The following is a 21,102-nucleotide window of genomic DNA, read 5'->3' on the forward strand; positions in this document are numbered from 1 at the left end:
TTCTTTTTTCCCCCTCCCACCTATGTTTGCAACCCAGCAAGCTGCAAGATTTTGGTTCAGCCACCAAGTGCCTGCTTTTCATGGGGAAGGTGTTTGTGCAGAGTGTATCTCGGAGCCCTCCTAGGCAGGGGCTGTCCAGGACAACCAGCAGCTACGCTGTGGCCCTTCAGATCTTATTTTACTTCCATAGTATTCCTTTAAAGCTCCTAAAATTGTTAAAGTAAAAGGGATGCCTTCAGTAAAATGAGATTTGCTTTAAGACTGGACACAGAAAAGAGAAGATCAATGCAAACCCACAAGTGCCCCCAGCCAGGAGCTGGTGGGACCTTCTCATGACTCCCATCAAAAATGGCATCTCGTCCTTTTTATCCAGCTGCCCTCCTGTACCATCGCTTCCTGTACCATCATATTCCCAAATGCCATCCAACATCCACATCACACTTCCAACTGTCCCACTGGGCAAGGACTCTCTTTTTCTGGCAAGGAAAGGGCAACCCAAAGACAGAATGCCGCTTGCACTGGGATGTTTAGTTGTGTTATGAGCTTTTATTTAAAAAGCACATTTATACAGCAATAATTTCGCAGATACAAACTTCAATTTTGTATTCTACAAAAGTCTTTGAATATTCTTCTCTTTACAAAATGGAACATTACAAAAATACAGACAATTTAATATGTTTTTTTTTATACAAATGTCTCTAATTGTAGTTATTTTCATTAAAATATTACTACCACAGAACTACAATATTTTAGTCGACTATAAAAAAATTAATTCAATGCTTTTTTAAGCAGCAAAATGTAAATAACACAGGTCAGGACACAGTTTATAGTCATAGTGGATATATCTAAAATTGTTTCAGAAATAATATTTTACATAGTTAATTTTTAAGGTTTTATACATTATTTATATAATATTTATAATATAAAAAAAAATCATAGCTTGCTATAAGTTGAAATGATAGGACGGATTCTGTGAGGAGGATGTGCAAATGGCCGTTTCTGCATGTTCTGCGGGATCCCTTTGCAAATGCGCTTTGTGGAAGGGCTGCAAACCAAGCACCTGTGGCTTCTGGGCAAAAAAAAAATTTCATCATCACACCCGAGAGAGGCACAGCTGATTTCCCACCGGAGTGACCCAGCGGAGCACAGGACCTGGTACTGCCGTGGCGCAACCCGGGCTGCCCCAGGAGGAGGAGGAGGAGGAGGAGGGGATGCACAAACCGACTGACACCCAGGCCGGGACGTGCCGCCCAGCAGCCCGTCCCAAAACTGCAGAATAAAAGTTTCCCCGAGACTCAGCCCCGGGGTTGTAGTGCGAACGAGTCTTCGGCAGAGCCGCCGCTGCCCTGGCGCAAACCGCCGGCTCCCGCGGGCGGGCGCACACGAAACCTGCTGGGAGTTTCCTTTGGGGGAAAAGGGGATGGCTGGGAAGTGGAGGATGCTCTTTTCATTCAGGGGGCTCGGGTGGGATGAGCCCTCGCCAGGGAGTGAGCGGGGAGGAAGAAATGTGGCTTCTCTGTGCGGAGGAAGGAGCTCTCCGGCCTCACTGCGCGTCTTGGGCCGCTCGTTAAAGGCGTGTGTTGTGAACAGAGAGAACAGAGACCCTTCGGAGACCTTGGACTGGGCAAGCTTCTTCTAAATTAAGTCACAGCATAGAAGAGAGGAGGCAAAAATAAACTAGGATCAAGAAGAGAAAAAAGCAACTCTCACAAACCAATCCCAGATCTTGACTCAGTGCTGTTGCTCATACGTAGTGCTATACAATTTAGTCGTGAGTTGGTTTTTTTTTCTCGCAGGCATCGGAAATTTTCATAGTCAGAAAAAAATCTAGGATGGCCAGCTTTCCAAAAGTCCCTTAGCATTCACTGGGCTAGGAACAATTTGGCGTTCACTACAACATGAACACTCAAACCAATTGCACATCCAGAACTCCGGCACCTCTCTTTGTTTCTTCGGCTTTTCGTGTAGTGTGGGTTTTTTTTTTTTCCTTTCTCATTGTTGCCTTTGCCTTAGTTGACCACCACCACCCCTTTCATCCAAATGTCGCAAGTTGAAAAGACCACAGAGTAAGACTTTACTGGTCGGGCAAGAAAGTCTCTCCCTACATTCTACTGTCTGATGAGATTTGAGAGCAGCAGGTAGTTGCTGTCAGCAGTCACTTTTTTTTTTTGCAAAAAAAAAAAAAAAAAGTTTAAAATACAACACCCATCTGATTCCTCGAAGTTCTACACCATGTTGTGATGATTATTCCTCTCAATGATGTCCACAGGTGAAAGGATCTCCTTCCGGATGGGAGGTGGAGGCAGGCAAGTCTTTGTCTTGGGCTTGAAGAGATCTGAGACGTAAAACACCTGCAGGAATAAGTGGAAAAGGCAAACTTAGACACAGTGGGTGATGCTTTGTTCAAAAAGTTGGTTTACAGAATATATACACATCTTTAAGCTGCAAAAATAGCACTTTTTGAATGCCTGCCCATAACAGCTGTGAAATCCCAAGCACCTGCTACCACCTTTCTGTACAGCAGAGAAAGAGGCTCAGACCTCACAAAACTCTAAAAACATCAGAGGACAACTTGATTTCTCACTGCGTCATCACCAAGTGCAACACCCAGACCTCTGCTGAGTGGGCTGAAAAGCCAGGAAACAGATCCACGGCCTGCACTCCAATAAAATAACAAAGGTCTCCAAAGGGCTGGCCTGACTCATCCTGAGTGGTTTCAGGGACTGAGTCGGTTTAAAACAATTCATTCAGACAGACATCAGGTAGGCAATTTAAACCTTTCAAGTCAAAGCTGTGTTAAAAGCTATCAGCAATGAGTCAATGGTGAGCCATGCTCCTCATGCCCCACCAAGGCACCAGTACAGAGCTGGGGTCTGGTGGAAGCCAAAGGCTAAGGAGAGGAGAATCTATTCCTGACTCCTTCTTCCTAAATATCCCGTGATGTAACCCCTCTCCCGGATGTGAAAAAGCCAGTGCCTGGCGATTTCGGAAGGTAGCAACACAATAAGAAACAAAGTGCTGGGAGGAAACTTCCACATCCTCCTTTGGCAGCAGCACGAAGCTTATCAGTCCTCCAGGACTGGGGCACTTTCACCCTTGCCAAACCTCAGCTCCGTGCCAGAAGGGAAAAGAACCAGACAGCACAGCTCCTCTGGATGGAGCAAGAAATGGCAAGGATTCATCATTTTGTCACCTGGTGCCACAGCCCCAAACTTCCGTCCTGCCACTGACTGTCCCTGCCGGCCCAAATCTGACGGCTCATCTCAGAAAGCCTTAAACCCCAATAATCTGGACTGAAACCATGGGTTTGCTGATCTGAAATCCCAGGACGAGCAGCACGTGGCTGTAGGAATCAGCAGTACATTTGTTTTTTTTTTCCTCTCACACTACTCAAATGCAACATTTAATCACCCAGATAAATCAGGGGAAAAAATAATTCCAAGACTTCGACTTCCAGGCTGGGTAACACAGGGAGAAAGCAAAGGTTTGGCCTACCTGCATCTCCACATTTTCTACCCACCCACAGCCTTGTGCAACAGGTCGAGTTGTCCTTGGAAATAACTTTAGCAAGCCCCTATCAGCACAGCAGATAAGGCTCAAGCTGCACAGACAGCAAAGCTGCTGTACACAGCAATTTACTCCTACAACTGTAACCAGGGATGAAGGAAGCTGAGCTGGTGTTGCTTTGTGGAAAAGCAAAGAAGGAGCTGATGTACAAAACAGTTTTTTTCTTGATGTATGTGCTGGTGTCTGGCTATTTGGTTGTGGAACAGAGCTGATAAAGTTGTTTACAGGGCATCCGAGTGGCAGCCTTTGTATGTTTGGGTAAATAACAGGATCCAGCTGATGCTCCCGAGGATCACAAGCTGGAGTCTGGCCCCTTGCTGCAGCATCCCAGTGTAAAACTCTTTTAAACTGCTCTGGCACTGGTTTTCTTTTGGGCTGTTAATAACTGCAAAACCCCCGTTTGTCTGGTTTGGTGCATTTCTGTTGCCATCTCGCTCATTTGTCCACCCTCTGAGAGCTGGATTCAATCAAAAAGGTGTCCAGCTCCTGCACCAAGATAGCCATGACAAATCAATTTATGGGAGGGGATTGCTGAGTGCAAGAAGCATCTGGGGATTGCTTTGAGTCTGGTCCTTATTTTTGACAGGAATGACTTATGGTGGAGTGTCATCCTGGGTATTTTTGCTTTTACTGTGCTGCTTTTCAGGCTTCACTGAAAGACTGGTTAAGGGGTTTCATTTCTCTTTAAACTGTATTTCACTTTAACATGGCTGGAGGTTACATAAACATTTATAGGAATCATGAAACGTGATCTTTGGGGGTTAAAAGTGTGTTAAATCCTCCTAATGCTCGAACTGTTTAACACAAAAAAGGACTAATAAACGTGCTAAATTTTTCACTTGGATTAGCTCCATTTCCTGTAGAAGGTGCTCTCCACCCATAAAGAAAACTTGATGGGAGAAGACTGAGAGCATTTTAAGCCAATATCTCACATTCCCACTTAGCAATTCCTATTACTTTTCATCCTATTGAAGCAATTTTTAATCATATACAGAGAGGTTAAAACAACTCCTCTGAGCTAACCAGAGCAACACTGGGAGCATGTCCTTCTGACATCTCCCCTTCTCCCTCTCCCTCAGATGAGACATAAACCACGCAACACACAGCAAGCTGCCTGCAAGGCACATAAAAACTATTTCTATTTGAGAAATCCTTGTTGTATTTCACCCTGGCTCCAAGTCTGAATGTTTCATCAGCTGGAAGTGCTTGACATTAATGTCTTCTGCTTGTTATTTCAGGCACTGAAAGACAAACGTGTCTGCTGCAGCACGACCTGGGTTTAAGCTCGGGCAGCCTTTGGAGATGAAATCCACAATTGGTTTCTACTGAAAATTATGGCATGATAACTGTGGTGTTTTTACAGCCCTTGGCTATCGGCAGGGTGGACCCTGAAGGCTTTGCTGGGGGAAGGGGTGGCTGGGAGCACCCAGGGTGATGAGCCTCCAGGTCCCTCCCACCTGTTTCAGAGCAGCCTGTGCAAGAACCCCCAGGACATACCAGGAATTTCAGCAAAAAGCAGCTGAACTGCTCCTTCAGTGCAAACTCTAGGGTGTTTTGGGATGACTCTTCCTGCTGTCCTTTACTGCCACCTCCCAAAATGGAGGAAGTCTACCAGTCCCTACTAGGAAAAGACTCCCAGCAGCAAAGCCAGGTTGTGGAGAACAGCTGGTTCTCTGCAGGCTGATGGAATGGGACAAGGGCTGGGTTTAAACCCTGCCCTGAGTTCTAAGCTGTAGCCTGAGATGTTCCAGGTTACTGAGCCATTCCTGCAAAGTGTTTGGACACACCTGCCCCTTCCACCAGTGGGCTGGGAGAGCAGCTCAGGCTGCCCCAGGCTCGCAGGCAAACCCGAGCCTGCCTGGGAAACTCCAGGCAGCTGCTTCCTATGACACAGGAAAGCTATCCCAGCCCTGCCACAGCCTCCCCTTCCCAGCACAGCTCCCAGCTGCCGGAGGGCTGGGAGGGGACAGCCAGGCCTGCTGCTAGTCCCAGCCAGGAAGCATCCGGACACCCATCCCAAGCATCCGGAGAGCTATTGTCCTCTGCAACGACTGCTGGGACCCAGGGATGGACTGCCTGGTCCCCACTCCCCTTCCACACTGTGGCTGTTATCCCACTTCCCAGCATAAAGACACACACTTCTCCCACCTCCCCCTCGGGATCTGCCAGCCCTGCATGGGACATGGGCACCAGGCAAAGGCAAAACCCAACAGCTACTGCTCACAGAGTTAATAATACTCCATGAAAATGTCCCAACAATGACATTTTTGTTTTGGCTTTGGAATATTATCAATGAGTGGGAAGTACATAAATAACCTATTTTCTCTCCCTGCAAAATGTAATATTGGTGAACTTAACTCCTTGTTCCCAAGACTGATTTACTTTTAGAACAGCTAAACCCCCCCCCGCCCAAAAAAAAAAAAAAAAAAAAAACCGAACAAAAACCCCTACTAAAAGTGGTGAGCTGTTAAAATCTTGCTTTTGGGGAGTTCACACAGACACAGAAACTACCACAGCCCCCAGCTCCTTTGTGTCTGTCTGAGGCAGCTGCCTGACCTGGTTCCCCTCCATCCTGCTAACTTAAAACATCTTCATGTGTCACTTCGAGTTACAGGGCTGTGGCATCATGTCACCCTTTGGACAGCAAGTGGCACAAGAACCAGCCCAGCAGCTGAAGAGAAGTGGGCACAGCTTTTGTTGGCCGCTTTCTCACGAGCCCTTTTGCTCCCTGAAAAGTCCATCAGCCATCAGCCAGCCTGCCCTGGTAAGGCTGACAGAGTGTTTGGAAGGACTGTGTGTGGAAGAGCCATAATCCCAAGCACCCCAGACTCTCTGCTGAGCTCCTGGTGGAAAACCTTGCCAGCGAGCCTAACTGAACACAGCTGGAGAAGCCAAAGCTTCTGGAAGAGAGGGAAACACCCTTCCTTGACTGAACATCTTTCAGTGCCCCGAGCTGCCTGGACCAAGCCTTTGGAGCCTCTCACCACATGCCCAGCTGCAAGAGGGAATCACCTGGGCTGAACTGGTGGGTTGCAAAGGCCCTGCTATTCCCAAAGGACCTTCCCAGCACTGTTGCTGCCCAGTTTTCCCCACTCACCACGCAGTAAGCCACCAGGGCTCCCTGTGCAAAGCCTGCCAGCACGTCGGTGGGGTGGTGCTTGTGGTCGGACACGCGGGACAGCCCGGTGTAAAACGCCATCATGATCAGGGTGAACTGGAGCAGGGGACGGAGCAGGCGGGCTCCCTTCCACGTGAATCTGGCCTGCAGATAGAACTGTGGGAAGAGAGGGAAACAAACAAACAAAAAGGTTGTGTTAATTTGCCCAAATTTGCCCAAAATGCAGCAGCAAGTGCTCTGTGGGGGTGGCTGTGGGGCAGCCTGGGCCCCGTGGCTCAAGGAGGGAGAGTTGACAAAAAGGAAGGATGCTCCTTGCACCGGTGTGGCCTCTGGAGGGATTTTTAACCCATGGAGGGGATGAGGACAGAGGTGGATGGGCACAGCCCTTCCTCAGTGAGCCAGAAACGGGGGATTGGGACCACCTGCACCCCAGCTCTGCTTCAGCCTCCACACAACACAGCATCCCAGTAAAGAAATTCCTCCCCAGAATTATTAAACATAACAAAACCAAGGTCCCAGACTGGGGTATTTAGGACTCATACCATCTCTCAGAGGGAAAAGAAGAGTCAATGCAACATGCTAAGCCTTCAGAGCCATCCCAAGAACTGCCAGACATGGCCACAACCACTGCCAGTGTGCACAATGCCACCCTCCACCACTCCCACCATGTTTCCCAGCCCGAGCCCCGGGGTTTTCAGGGAAACAGAGGGCAGCTGCCCCACTGCATGGCCTGGGAATTCCCTCCCTGGGTGGGAATGACAAGCCAAGCCCCTGCTCAGCCCGAGAGGAGGAGGTTGTGGTGATGTCAAGCAGACACTGTAGCCCTGCCGTGACTATCTCGGGCCCGTTTCCGCTCCGGCTGCCGGGCACGGCCGGTTCCTGTGGGAACGGGGAAGCTGGGCGGGAAGAGAGGACAGGAAAACAGCAACTCCTGCCGTGGATGAGCGCAGGGAGGAAGGCTGTGGGAAGGGAGGGACGCCGCAGCAGCCTCCAGGCTTGGGGAGCAGTGTGGCTCCAAGGGTGTGAAAGTGCCTGGCAAACGCTGCTCGGCTCCTGCAGCCCAGCCCCGCAGCTCTGCTCTGCCTGCTCCTAAATGCAGCACTGGAGTCAGAGCCAGTGTCCTTCAAGGGGCTCTGCTACATCAGAGGGCTGCAAAGGGGTTTACTCCCCATTTATGATCCCTTTTACACACCCAGAGCAGTTTGCACCGCCTTGATATGAAAGGGGATGAAGCTCTCAGCGGGTTCCCTGAAACCATGAATAACTGAATGGCAACATAAAAGCATAAAATGACCCATAAAAGCAGAACTAACTGGGAAGCTGATAAGGGGGAAGCTTAATTTTGGTCAATTTAGTATGTTTGGCTGTTGCATAAACACTGTATCTACCTCTTTTTGGAAAGAACACACACCGGGCTCTTCAGAAGAAATGAAACATCACATTGTCTGAATGGAGCAGATGCTCCAAATTATCCAGATTGTTAGCCAATTAACATGGAAGGGAGCAGCGCCAGAACAGCTCAGTGCTGGCTAATGCACATGGTGATTCTGGGGAATATATCTGCAAACCAGCCCGAGCCTGGGAATGGAGCCACGGCCCCATGGAGCACATCCCACACCCTACATCACAGTCCCTTCCATCCCAAACCATTCCATAATTCTGTTTTCATGTTCAAGAGCCCCAACTCAGCCCAGGTGACAGTGCAAAACTCAGGTTCCAGTGTGCTGCTGCTGCTGCAGAGCAAAAATAGATCCAAGTATTATATATTATAAATATAAACCATCACTCTCAGAAGACTTGAAACCTGATGTCTTATTTTAATCTTCTGTCTTTGTCCCATCAAATCCCTTAAGGAAATTTGCTGCTGTATAATCTGACATTTGCCACTTTTGCATAGTCTGGACATCTTCTCAAATCTTTCTATCCCACAGGCCTAGACTAAAAAAGTCATCTAGAGGTGAGGGTGCAAAGCATTAAGTAAAAATTAGCAAAAAAAAGCAAGCAAGAAGTTTGAAGACACAATAAAGCAGGCACTTCTGGGGCTGAACTGTGTCCCTTGTGCAATCTTCAGCCCTGGAAAAGGAGTAAAAAGCAGTGTGGCACCACAGGGGGGTGTGCTGGATGTCCCCCAAGTCCCCAGCACCCAACTCACAGCCACACCTGCCTATCTTGGATGACTAAAATCCAAAGATTCAGTCCTGTGCCCCTCAGACACTGCAACACCAGTGTGAGGAGCTCAGCTGAGTTCCTTTTGCTGCCACAATAAAGGCTATGGAAAAATTGCTCTTTATTCTCCATTCATAAGGACAAAAAAGGAGCTTAACAGCACTCCTCATATTCCACAGGCATTTTTATGAACATGCAGTGTTACAAAAGCAGCTCTCAAACTGCAGGATCCCCTAAATACTTTCAAGGTAAGACCTGGGGCGCTCCAAACTTTGCCTCAGTATGAAAGAGAAATCCAGTTAATAAGACAAGATCAAGAAGTGAAAGTAGAATTCAGGGGCTGAAAAGATCAGAATTTCCCTAATGCAGGAATTAGTGCTATTACCAAGAAATGGGAAGTTCCTGAAAATTTATCTAAAAATCTGCTTATGAGGTGTTTTTGTTGTTTTAGTGTTTTGGTTTTTTTTTTCATTTGGTTGGTTTTTGTTTTTGTTTTTTTTTTCCTGGGAGCAAATCTGAAATGCTGCCTGCTACAGACTGACAGATTTGGATGGGAATGTGGAGCTGGAATGGAGCCCTTCCCAAGAGGGGGTGGAAGAGCAAGACCACAACCAGGGTTATTTCCACCACAGATCATCACAGGGCAGCGAAAACCAGGAGCACCAAGAGGAGCAAGGGTGGGTGAAATGGGATCACACAGAGTGGGAGTTATCTGGAGTTCCCATCCGCTGTCTCCTGGCAGGGGCTGAGTTACCACAGAGCAAATGCCTTGAGGGATGTCACATCACTCTTCCTGTGCCAGGGGACTTCCACAGTGCTGGTGGGGACAGCCCAGAGCCACACAGCCTCTGAGCAAAGCCAGGAGGAGCTGGCAGGGGACACAGGCTCAGAGCATCACCTCCAGCCTCATGGGGCTGGACTCCATCAACCCCTCAGCCACACCTGAAGTTTCCTTCTGGGAAACAGCTGGGCTTGTTCCTGGCTGTCTGACCCCAAGTGACCTCCTTCTCCAGCCCCATCTGCAGGCACAGTGGTACCCAAAGTGCTACAGGGCCGAAACCTCTCCAGCCCAAACCCATCCCACCGTAATGGCTTTGTCCATCCCTGGCTGGACAAAGCCAGCTGGAGGCTGGGGAATGCAGAATTTGGCTTTTAGCACTAAGCTGGTCAGAAGGGAAGGACAGGAGATGGGCAAAGACCTCTCAGCATGTGCTCTTTGCCTCTTCCCTGCCTTTGCTGAGAGCAAGGCAGCCCACACCCCATCAGATATCCCCAGCAGCTCAGTTCACAGCTCAGCCTTGGCCTCTGAGGTAATTCCATTTTATTCACTTCCTTGGATCACCACTAAACTCAACTCCAAGTCCACAACCACCAGAGAGGTTCCTTTACAAGGGCACATCACTGCATCACTGCTCAGCTGTACCAGGGCACCTTCTCCACCCTTCAGCAAGGAGCTCCAGGGAGAAGCCTCACACTCCCCTGACACATAAATCCATCGCCATCTCAATTTTCCATTTCCACCAGTAGAATTCACCACAACCCATTCTGAAGTCTTCTGCCTCACCCACTGACACACATTAAATACACAAGGTTTGCTTGCATTTTATCCAGAATCAGCCAATGCTGCTGAAGGATATTAATTCAGCTTTTCTGATATTTAAATTTAGCTTTTCTACACCCTTCATGTGATTTCAGGCAACTTCATGTTGCAAATAAATCAGCATTATGGTCTCACATGCTCCAAGGGAGTGGAAAGCATCCACTGCTCCCTGCAAAGGTTCCCCCACATGCACAGAAACAGAACAAAGAGGTGTGGGTCAGCTCCAGAGGGCTGCATGGAATAAGCTGTTCCATACCTCCTCTTTCCTCAGCCTGCTATAAATACGTATTGCAGCTCGCTCAGCCAAGGAGTAACAAAGCAAGGAAAATTAGGACAAAGAGGATTACCCAAGAGTTATTTCCCCTTTTAAATTTTTTATACAAAGGCCTGATGTTAATTGAGTATTCATGGTGACAAGAAGGCTGCGAGAAACTTAGCTCTGAAGTGTCAGCATTTAGAATGAAATCCCAGGGGATTTTACTGTGCTGCAAGTGCCTTTCCCTGGGACTTTTCCCTCAAAGCCCTTCAGGGCTTGGCACCTATGAGTGTTTTCCTACTAGGAGCCCACGGATAGCACAGGGCTCTGCTGCTGTGCCAGGAAATGGGGAAGCTGTGGTCACTCACCCACTGCTCACCAAATACCTGGACAAATCCAGCCCCACGCTGCAGGCAAAGCCCTGTGCGGTGCGTGGGAATCCATGGATCTTTTAATAGACTGACTGGAATCTTCTGGCACCCGTCTCCACCAGGTGAAGCAAACTTGAAAACATTTTAGTTCAGAATGGGGTCCGAGAGTGAAGCCAGGGAACGCCAGGAAAGACGGGAAGTGACTTATCCTTGAAATATGAAGTATTGTTCAATCAGGAACACGCTCGGGACACGGCTGATCTGCCAGGCCTCTGCAGGACACACTCAGCCCCACAGGTACCCCAGCTCTGCAGAAGCTCCTGGCACACTCCTGGTATCCAAAGTGTAGGCAGCAACCTGCTGCAGCACAGCCCTCACTTCCCAGGAACAGAGGAGCACCTGTTTTGTCTTGATTGAGGTGGTTCCCTGATTAAATCCATCAAACACACCTCCTGCAGGCACTGGCATGGTGGATGGCACGTTTCTAAGCAGGCTTTCAAAACCCCAACTCATTCATTGAGGTGGGCAAGACAGCAGGGTTTATCTTGCATCAAATAAAATCCCTCTGGCTTACTATAATCTCTTTTTTCTTGTAATTATTTTTTTGATATTATCAGCCTCTCCAATGTGTCAGATTTTCTGCCTCCCTTTTTCTGTGAGATTTCTCTGTCAGGGTCTGGCAGTGAGCAGGGAGCTGGAGTGATGGAGATCAGTGCTGCTGCTAGACAAGCTGGAATCACTGAATCATTTAGGTGGAAGAGAGCCTTAAGATTGTTGCCTCACTTCTCTTGTCTCAAGTTGCCTTTTTCTCCCTTCAATTTATCACCAAATACTTGATGTAATTTTTCCTGACTTCTTAAGGCACAAGGCAACTGGACAGCTGGCCAGGCAGAGTCTGCTACCAGCCATATCACATTTCTGGGACAAGGTGAAAATTAAAAATAGAATAATTTTTAAGGGAATGGGGCCCCCTGCATAGAGAGGGGTAAGTGGAACAGCCTGCTGTCCTGGGTCGGGGGGTGTGGGGCAAAGTCTGGTGAGTGCTGACAGCTCAAGTGCTCCCATATGGGGACAGGGAAGGGCAGCAAAGAGAGACCAGAGGCATCTCTGTGCTCTGGAGCATCACACAGGAGCTAAACACCACTTCTAAAGCCTGCTGCAAAGTTAAAAAGAACATCAGGCAGCAGGCATTGGTGCAAAGCAGCAATGGAAAATGAGCCATGCAGATTTTCTGTGCATCCTGTGGGAACTTGGAATGCACTCAGCAGTTTTGGGGTCTCTGCCACCAGCCCCCCCAAGCTCTGTATTCCCATTTGTTTCTCACCTGCTCCAAAAGTGCTGGAATTTCAGAAAACACATGAAAAAAGAAAGTTTGTCCAGCAAGATGCAGTGAATGGGTCAACCCCTGGGAGAGAAGCCATCAGCATCTTAATAGGGACTGGCAGTCCTTGCTGTTCCCAGATTCTGGGCTTGAAATTATCTCAGGGCTGACTTATCTGACTGCCCACAGACCTCCCCAGAAATAAATGACTGCCCGTGTGAGCGACGGCTTCCAAACTCAGCTCAGAAAGGTTTATGACGGGCTGAGCCTCCTGTGAAGCATCACCAAGGCAGCTTTTCATTGTAATATGGCTGGGAGGAAACGGCCAAAACCTTTGCTGGAGAAATTCAGAAGTTTTCCAAGAACAAAATAAGAGGGAAAACAAAGAAAGAATTTAATACGCCGCCCACAACTGCCTGGAAAGCTCAGTGATTCAGTTATAGGAGTTGCTCACAGGGAAGGGGATCCAAGGCTGAGAAGGCAGGAGGGAGCAGTGGTCACTTATCTTTCCAGAGAGTAAGGGATGGGGGGAGCACTGCTGATAGATAAAAGCTCATGTTTCATGTTTTTATCAGTGCAGTGCTGTTCCTCTCCTTGGAAGTCCGAGATTACCAGGGATGGGGGAGGAGCACAAATCTTAAAAGCAACATAGAACTTGATTTTTTAAATGAAATAACTTACAAAAAAGGAAAACCAGACACAAATCCCTCTGAGCACCCCCAGAAGGGCGTGTGAGTGTGTGTCCAGCCCCTGTGGGCAGTGCTGCCTCCTGCAGTCCCGGCAGGAAGCACCTTGGCAGCCACCCCGGCCCCAGCCCAGGCGCAGGAAGGGCAGAGCCATTTCTCACTGACAAAGGAAAACAAGTCCCAGCCCTCCCCTCCGGAACCAGGCGGGCAGAGGCTGCTCCACCTGCTCTGCTGGCACATTTCGGAACCAGGCATCACCTCCTGACAGGCCACGGCAGCACATCCTGCTCCTCCATCCATGAAACATTCTGGCTCACCCCAAGCTCTCCTCAGTGTGCAAACAAAATTGCACAGGCCGTCCACAAATTTAGCAGGATTTGGATTTAATTGCCACCTTGGCCACATCCCAAAGCTGCACACACAGCTCAGCTATCACCCCAGGAATCTCTATCCTAAATAACACCACCACAGCTGAGGGTGGATCCTCCCACCAACAGCTCACACTCTTCTTTTTCAACCAACTTTCCATGTCCAGCGCTCATCCTGCCATTGCTGGTATGGAATGTGGCATGGGGGACAGGGGATCAATCAGCTCAGTGAGGTGACTTACCACCAAGTACAGCATGGTGTACAGGGAGAAGGACGCGTGCCCGGAGAAGAAGGATTTCCTGCAAAACAAAGCAGGTGCTCAGAACCAGCCAGCATAATCCTCAATATCATAATTCTCCCTGTAATATGGTGACTTGCCTGTGGCATCTGAGGGTGCCAGACCAGAGGGACTCACAACCCCCAATTCTTTGGTTATAAAACCCCTGTCATCCGCCCTGCTTGCTGGTGAGGCAGAAAGCAAACGGATGGACAGGATGCTTGCATTGTTTGTCCCTTCCTGGCCTACTCATGGGACAGCAGTTATTTCCAGGATAACCCAGTAACTCATCATCTCGCCTCAAATAACCGGGAAACCCAAAAGAAATTAGAAGAGAGCAACTTCTCCAGAAGCCTGATTGCAGCATGAGGAATGTGCCCCTGGAAAAGTCAAAATTGGGCATTTGATGGATGTGATAAGAGCTCCAAGGGGAGGCACTGGCAGCCCTGCCTGTGTGGTGGAGCCTTTCCTGAGGAGAAGCTCTGCTGTGACACACGGGACAGCTGAGGCTGCTCATCGTGAGCTCAGATCTGGGGGTGAATTCCCACAGAGAGCGGCAGCTCAGGGAAACAATAGTGTAGGAGTAAAGAGAAAGGAAAAGAAGTATTATTCAGCTGAGTGCCACACTTCCCAAGGGAAACTGCTGCCCACTGGAAAACGGATTTATGGCCTTTGCAGAAAAAGCAGCATTTCATAGAATCCTAGAATGGTTTGTGCTGCTAGGGACATCAAAGACCAGCTCGTTCCACCCCCCTGCTATGGGCAGGGACAGCTTTCACTAGACCAGTTTGTTTAGATCCCCATCTAAGACGGCCTTCTAGGGATGGGGCATCCATCCACAGCTTCTCTGGGCAATCCATCCAGTGCCACACCACCCTCACAGGGAAGCATTTCATCCTAATATCCAAACGAACCCCACTCTCGGTTTCAGATTCAAGTCCTTTACTGCAGATTTAGTGGCAGCATCCCTTGGCTCTGGTGCCAGGGGCTCTCACCTGGCTTCCTGCACCCTGCTGTCACTTCCCCTGCAGGTGTAGTTCTGGATGTAAACTCCCTTGGCGCAGTTGATGGTGGAGAAATCCAAGTCACAAACTGCCAGGAAATGAGGCCGCAAGCGCCCGACGGACACTTTGGCAATGTCTGTGAAGGACTGACTGATGGCACAGCCAAAAACAAAGCAGCCCACTTGCTTGTAGAGAGCTGCCACGTAGGGGTTCTGGATGAAGGAGCGGGATTTCTCTTTCAGGTAGTGGATACGGTAGAGCTCTCCCGTTATTATCTGTGAGACAAGCACAACAGAGAGGTCAGAGAGCAGGAAAAACCCTGGGCAAATGTCAGTTCTTTAACTTCCTTTCTGCCTCTGTCAAGGTTGGGATTGAAGCTCTGGAGATGGTATTTCGTATTCAGGCTCAAATGTGTGTTATTTCTTATCTATATTACAGTCTTACAAGTTGTGAGTTCTACAGCATTCTACTAACAAGCTACAAAATGGCTAACTATCTTTCTCTACAAGGTCTTTTAGGGCTAAACTATCCAATTAAGAAATGACACCTAGATTATTTTTACTTTTTAACCCAATAACCAATCCCTCATGTCCTGCAATACAGACTTTTCTGTCCTATTACAAAACAACACCCAAACCCTTGAAGAAGAAGGTGAAGAAGAAGGTGAAGAAGGTAAAGAAGAAGGACCAGCCACCACCCTAAAACCTCCATCTTGCTCCATATATATTGCTATATTCTAAAACCTTAAACTCTAGGTTTTCCACCCTGTGATATTACACACTCCTATTCAAACTACACACCCGTAATCCCAGTTCTATCATTCAATTTTAGAAGCCTTCTCCACAGCCTCAGGTCAAATACAGTATTCTCTTGTGGGTCTGTGCCTTTCAGCACAGAAAGTTTAAAATTCTCAGCATCCAGGGATCCAAGAGGCAAAAGCAGGGCTGGGTGTGAATGCAGGGCTGAGACAGCTCTGGGATCTCAAACCAGGAATCTGCTTCTGGAGTGAGGAAGGAGAAGCCATGGCCCAGTGTCTCTCCATCCTCCCCCTTGTCCCTCCCAGTGCTTGGCATGTTGTTTATGGAAAAATCCAATAAACAAAACAAAAGAGTAAATTTTGGGTTAGCACATTTGCATATCTTCACAGAAGTGAAGTAACACCCCACCATAGTAGGAAAAGAAAATTGACATAAACCAGATAAAGAATTAGTGTGTGTTGGGAAGGAGAGGCCAGACCCACTACCCTCGTATCAAACTGATTTTGGAGGAAAATAAACCCACATCCTGCTTATCTTCCTCTCTTGAAATCATTAACACAACAAGGAAAGAAACAGCCACAGATTTTTCAGATTCTGGCCCAAAACTTGTTGTCAGCACACCTAATTCAGACCTCACAAGGCCTCCAAAAGGTCCAGCTATTTCGGGGCATTTCAAGGGGTCTTGCCATCACATGGCAGCAGATTATGTTTTTCTTGTGTCAGGGGTGCTGAAGTTTGACAATATTGCCATAAATCATCGTCAGGGAGCAGAGGATCCAACTTCTGACACTCATGACTCTTAAGAGGCAGGTTAAATGAAAATCAGGCTGTGAAATGTAGTCCAAATGTCTCACCTCTCCCAAAGAGCCAAAGATTTAAATTGTTCTCCATCATGCTACACACCTAAATTTTAAGCTCCAGATTTACAGCTTTAGGATTTCATTCATTACTCTAAATGTTTTTATACCTGAATATATAAATCTAGGCAGAGCTTTTGTGGTTTTTTTCTTTTTTTTTTTTTTGGATGCCCCCTTGTCCCTGCCTCTCTGTAGTCACGGGGACTGTGATATGTAAAGTTAACTGTCAAGAAAAATGCCTTCATGTTAATCCCTTTCTGGAGCAGCCAGCAATATTCCTCCTGGCGTGGCAGCCTGCCAGCCATAAGCAGGAGACGAGGCTCCCCTGCCTACCTTTTTTAAAAGCTTGGCACTACCTTTGGAAACTAATAAACTGCAAAAGTATGGCAATTAGACTAAGAAGAGTTGAAGCTATATCATTGTTTGAACTCACTCGTACCGGGGCTTGAAAAAACAAAGGTTGACCTAAAGCAGCTGAAATTGCAGCTAAGCAGACTTTATCAAAGAGAGATACAACTGTAATAACAGAAAATAAATGCCAAGCTAGAGCAGGCTCTGCTACCATGCACAGAAATTCTTTGACTGGCTGCACCACTGTTTGGGGTTTACACGTCACAGCTGAGATTTCCCCTTGCAAATCTGGTAGTGACCAAGGCTTGTTTAGGGAGCTGCATCATTTTAATCCTCACAGTCTCCAAAGACCATGGTTTATCTCCATTTTGAACCACTTTCCAGCACAAGCTTCCAGCCAGGAAATCGACTGGAATGAGGCCTGCAGGGGGAGGTTGTCCTGGATGGACACCAAGGCTCCTGCACGAGGGCAGGTCCACTCCCAAAAGCCTAAATTCACAAGAAGGGGAGCTCTGAGGCTCAAAACTCATGGCTTTCACAGAGGGAAGACCAAACAAATTAAGGATGATATCTGACCCTGGGAGATGTGCCATTACTGCAAACTCACAAACAGATCCACTCAAACCTGAGGCTCTTCGCCTGGGGAAAGGCATGTGACCATTTCAAACAGGGACCAACAAAAGTCTGGGGATTAATATTTTTCTCTCACCGTTGGTGGTCTGGGTAATTGCACACATGTAACAGATTGTAAACTGGAGCCTTCATTCCCTCACTAAAATGCTGCTGGGTACCCAGGAACCCTCCCCAGTTAGTGAAAGCCATGGATCAACTTAATGAGAAGCTAAAAATTGGGTAAACTTGGTTTTTTGGCAGTGCTGTCCCAGATAAAGCAGGACGGTGAAAAACTAATGCAGCACAGATGTGCACAGACTGGAAGGACATCCTGAAAACAAGTTTTAAAGATATCAAACTCTTCTCATGCCTTGCACTCCTGGCGACCCATACACATGGGACATGTGCCATTCCCAGGTAATGGGCACAATTCCCTGGCACACATATTTAAAAAAGCTGGTCACTAGAGAGAAGCCAACATCAAACTTTTCCGTCTGTGAATGCTTTTTGCAGACTTTCAGTTGTCAAGTCCATTATTTTATTGTTATTATAAGGTATCACCAGCAATCCAATTAGCCTGTAATTACTTTTAGAGCTTTTCTAGCCACTTGCTTTTGGTGTAACATTCTCTGTGCTAATCACATTGCAGCGTATCACCTTCAACTGTAAAACAGCCAGCTAATCCAGGTGTGTCATTTAAATCACCTAGAAAATTAATTTAATTAGGAATTTTTCATAGCCCTTCAAGACCTATCAGGTGTGGGGACATGGTACCACAACAGTGGTACCTCTACAAAGCTCAGGAGTGCCACCTTCCCCTTCCCACCATCCAAGGGACCACCAACATCACATCAACCACCTTCTAGCACGAAGAGCAGTCAGGAGAGAGATAAGAGTGCACAGCCCAGGGGCACGAGCCTCTCCAGTGTCATCTGCATGGAAATTTGCCTGAAGTCAGTAAATACACAGATATTAAAACCAAATGCATGTCCTCTCCCATCCTGAAGGAAGCAAAGGGCTCGCCTCTGCCGTTTACTTAACAAACTCTCTGGGTGTCCTCAAGCCACTTAAAACATGACCTGGACCTTTTTACCCCAGGCTAGACTGCCTGTGACGCCACGTGAAGCGAGGGCGTGAAATTTTGGCTGCTCCATCCCAAAAGCCAGCTCCCTGGAAGTGCTCATAACCACTGCCCTGCCTTCCAAAGGCAAATGATGTGAGCGCAAGGAGCGCACTCAGTGCTCTGTGGATTTGGAAGGAATTCCTATTATGCTACAGTAATTCTGGTATCTGGGTTACATCTGAAAAAGGAGGTCAGGCTGACTTGAATTTTCCATGCAGGCTGCCATAGCAAAGAAATCTGTTGCTTCAGTTCCTCGTTAGCCATTTGTGTCATTCAACAGCAAATAACTGAGCTTTTGAATTTACCTTATTAAGTTACATTTGTTGTGGGCACAGTGAAACCAGGGCAGAAACATCCAATTCTTTGGGGATTTTCATTCTCTTTTAATTGACCTGCTATTTCGTGGTAGAGAGTTGATGGATCACACAGGCAGCTGATTATGTTTCCAGTTTCTGTTCCAACTCCTGTATTTGCCACTGCCTCATTAGGGATCAGAAGCACACTCTGCATGGAGCTGGCGTGCCGATAGCTCCGGCAGTAATGCGAAAATGAGAGGTTTTTTCATTTCATTTTTATGGCTTTTCCACACTCAGGGGTCATTCACCTGCAGGGTGAAATTCTGCTGTGTTTATAGAATTGGGGGCCTGGCACTTTTTGGGCTTGTTTTGGAGAAGGAGGGGGCAGAGGGACAGGGCAATTTTGGGGACCTGCTTTGCTGAGTGTGTGCATGTCAGGGAATGATGGAGAGATGAGGAAATGATGGAGATATTCACATCACACAAGGTTGAGGACGGGGTATTACCAAAGCAGGCACTGTGCCATCATAAAATATCTATTGCCCATGACATTCCATGAAAGCAAAGGTGAAAGGAGAACAAGTGCTCCTGACCTCTCCACCTCCATCCCTCCCAGCTGGAGCAAGAGGAAGGTGGCACTTCTGGGAAACCACCTGAGCTGTTCTGGCAGCAGGTGAGAAGGAAAATGTAGGTACTTTTCATAGGGGAATTTCATCTGAGTTGAAAGTGTTTAAGCAACAACCTGGAGACAACTCTTGTCTTCTGCCCCAGACCAGGCACACGTGGGCATCAGGAGGCTCAACTTTTTTTTGGGCTGAGCTCAGCTTTTTGCATGACAAATAAAGCTCTTGCCATGCAATAATTTCCTAACATAGCTCTAGAAAAACTGGCAGAAGGAAAATGAAGAGGCACTGGGAAGGTGGGACATTAACTACATTTTACAGGGAGGACTCTGGGAACATGCTCCCCATGGAAGGTTTTAATTGTCTTTTAAAAACGGCTGTAATATGCAATCTCTTAAAAACCTAATACTAACCAGTTAAAATTTCCAGGCACTGGTTAGCTGAAAAGATGTATCCTCTCTTTGTTTTTTAAACCTTATAAAATAGGCAAATTCCACGAGTTATTTGAATAGGGACAAACCATGCCAAGTCTTTACTGACACTTGACTGTTTTTGCCTCTTATTCTGAACTCCTACTGGAGGGTGGAAAAGTTCTTGTGAAGCTCACAGACTTGCCCGAACAGCTTTGGGCCTGTTTACAGTCTTCAAGAGTAATCTCATTCCTCTCATTACAAGCTTTCATTTGTAAATGTTTGCAACTCCATGCTTACAGAAGTCAAACTATCACAATGGCAGAGGAGATGTGCACCCGGTAGATACTGTGGCGGCATTAGCAGGACAGAGGTGCTAAAAACCCCTCACAGGACAGAGGAGGAGGTTCTGGAGGTGGGACTTACTGCGAGGATGGCAATGAGGATGCCCGCAGCACACAGCACCGCGTCGTTGATGGTTTCCACGTTCTTCTGCGGGTACCTGATGCTGTCGTCGTCGCAGTAGAAGCCCCTCTGGTAGGGTTGGATTGTGCTTGTCTCGATGATGAGGAAGGGCAACCCGGCTACAAAGAAGGGGAGACAACAACCAAACCAATCAGCAATACAGGCAAAAACAAGCAGCTCACAAAAAAACCCCAAGATTCAACTACAAGACCCCTTGCAAACCACGCATCACCATTCCTGGTGCTTTTCTTTCCATATCGCTGTCTTTCCAAAGAGAATAGCATTGGGATTTGTTTTTCCAAGCTGGTCTTGCAGGGAAAAAGCATCTCCTCTGTTATGGTTATCAGATGTCTGCGCAGCCTGGTTCCAGTTAAGCCCTGTGCGCTGCAAATATTAACTTACAGGAACGGACCCCTGGAGCAATCCCTCTGCAAAAGGCCATGAAAACCAATCTGGCACTTTTCTCTGGGGAGGGCCCGACGCTCCTCTGAGCACACCGGGCAGAGCAGCCTGGAGCTGTGCAAACAAACACGGCAGGATCGAGTATCCGCAGGGCTTCTCTCCTACCTGGCCAGCTACTCCCCATCCCCATCACTTCTCTGCCTTTGAAGCCTTCCTTGGCTCACTCCTCTTTGTATTTACAGGGTGTATTGACAGCTTTCTGTGAGTGTTTGCACCTACTAATGCACCAACCCTGTGCTTTGGCCAGCTGTGGGACACCCATCCAAGGTGTCCAGAGCAAGGACCAGAGCATCCACACAGGCTCTGATGAACTCCCATCAGAGCCATTCGATCACAGTAAAGCCACGTGAAATCTGGGATTTAAATACTGTCTGGGAACTCTCTGAGCAGGACTCCTGTGTCTGTAAAGC

The 21,102-nt window shown here is 47.7% G+C and overlaps 1 protein-coding gene across 1 annotated transcript in view; it reads right to left on the minus strand.

The window, feature by feature from the left end:
- Window positions 1-526: 526 nt before the first annotated feature.
- PLPP3 (phospholipid phosphatase 3) overlaps window positions 527-21,102 on the minus strand; it is a 44,245-nt gene continuing 23,669 nt past the window's right edge. The window contains exons 2-6 of the mRNA XM_068198845.1: window positions 20,192-20,349; window positions 14,727-15,010; window positions 13,696-13,753; window positions 6,665-6,841; window positions 527-2,351 (exon numbers count right to left, since the gene is read on the minus strand). Coding sequence (XP_068054946.1) covers window positions 2,226-2,351; window positions 6,665-6,841; window positions 13,696-13,753; window positions 14,727-15,010; window positions 20,192-20,349 — 803 coding nt within the window. The 3' untranslated portion in view covers window positions 527-2,225. The remainder of the gene's footprint in view (window positions 2,352-6,664; window positions 6,842-13,695; window positions 13,754-14,726; window positions 15,011-20,191; window positions 20,350-21,102) is intronic.

The sequence above is a fragment of the Anomalospiza imberbis genome, chromosome 9, assembly GCF_031753505.1.
Source record: "Anomalospiza imberbis isolate Cuckoo-Finch-1a 21T00152 chromosome 9, ASM3175350v1, whole genome shotgun sequence".
NCBI lineage: Eukaryota > Metazoa > Chordata > Aves > Passeriformes > Viduidae > Anomalospiza > Anomalospiza imberbis.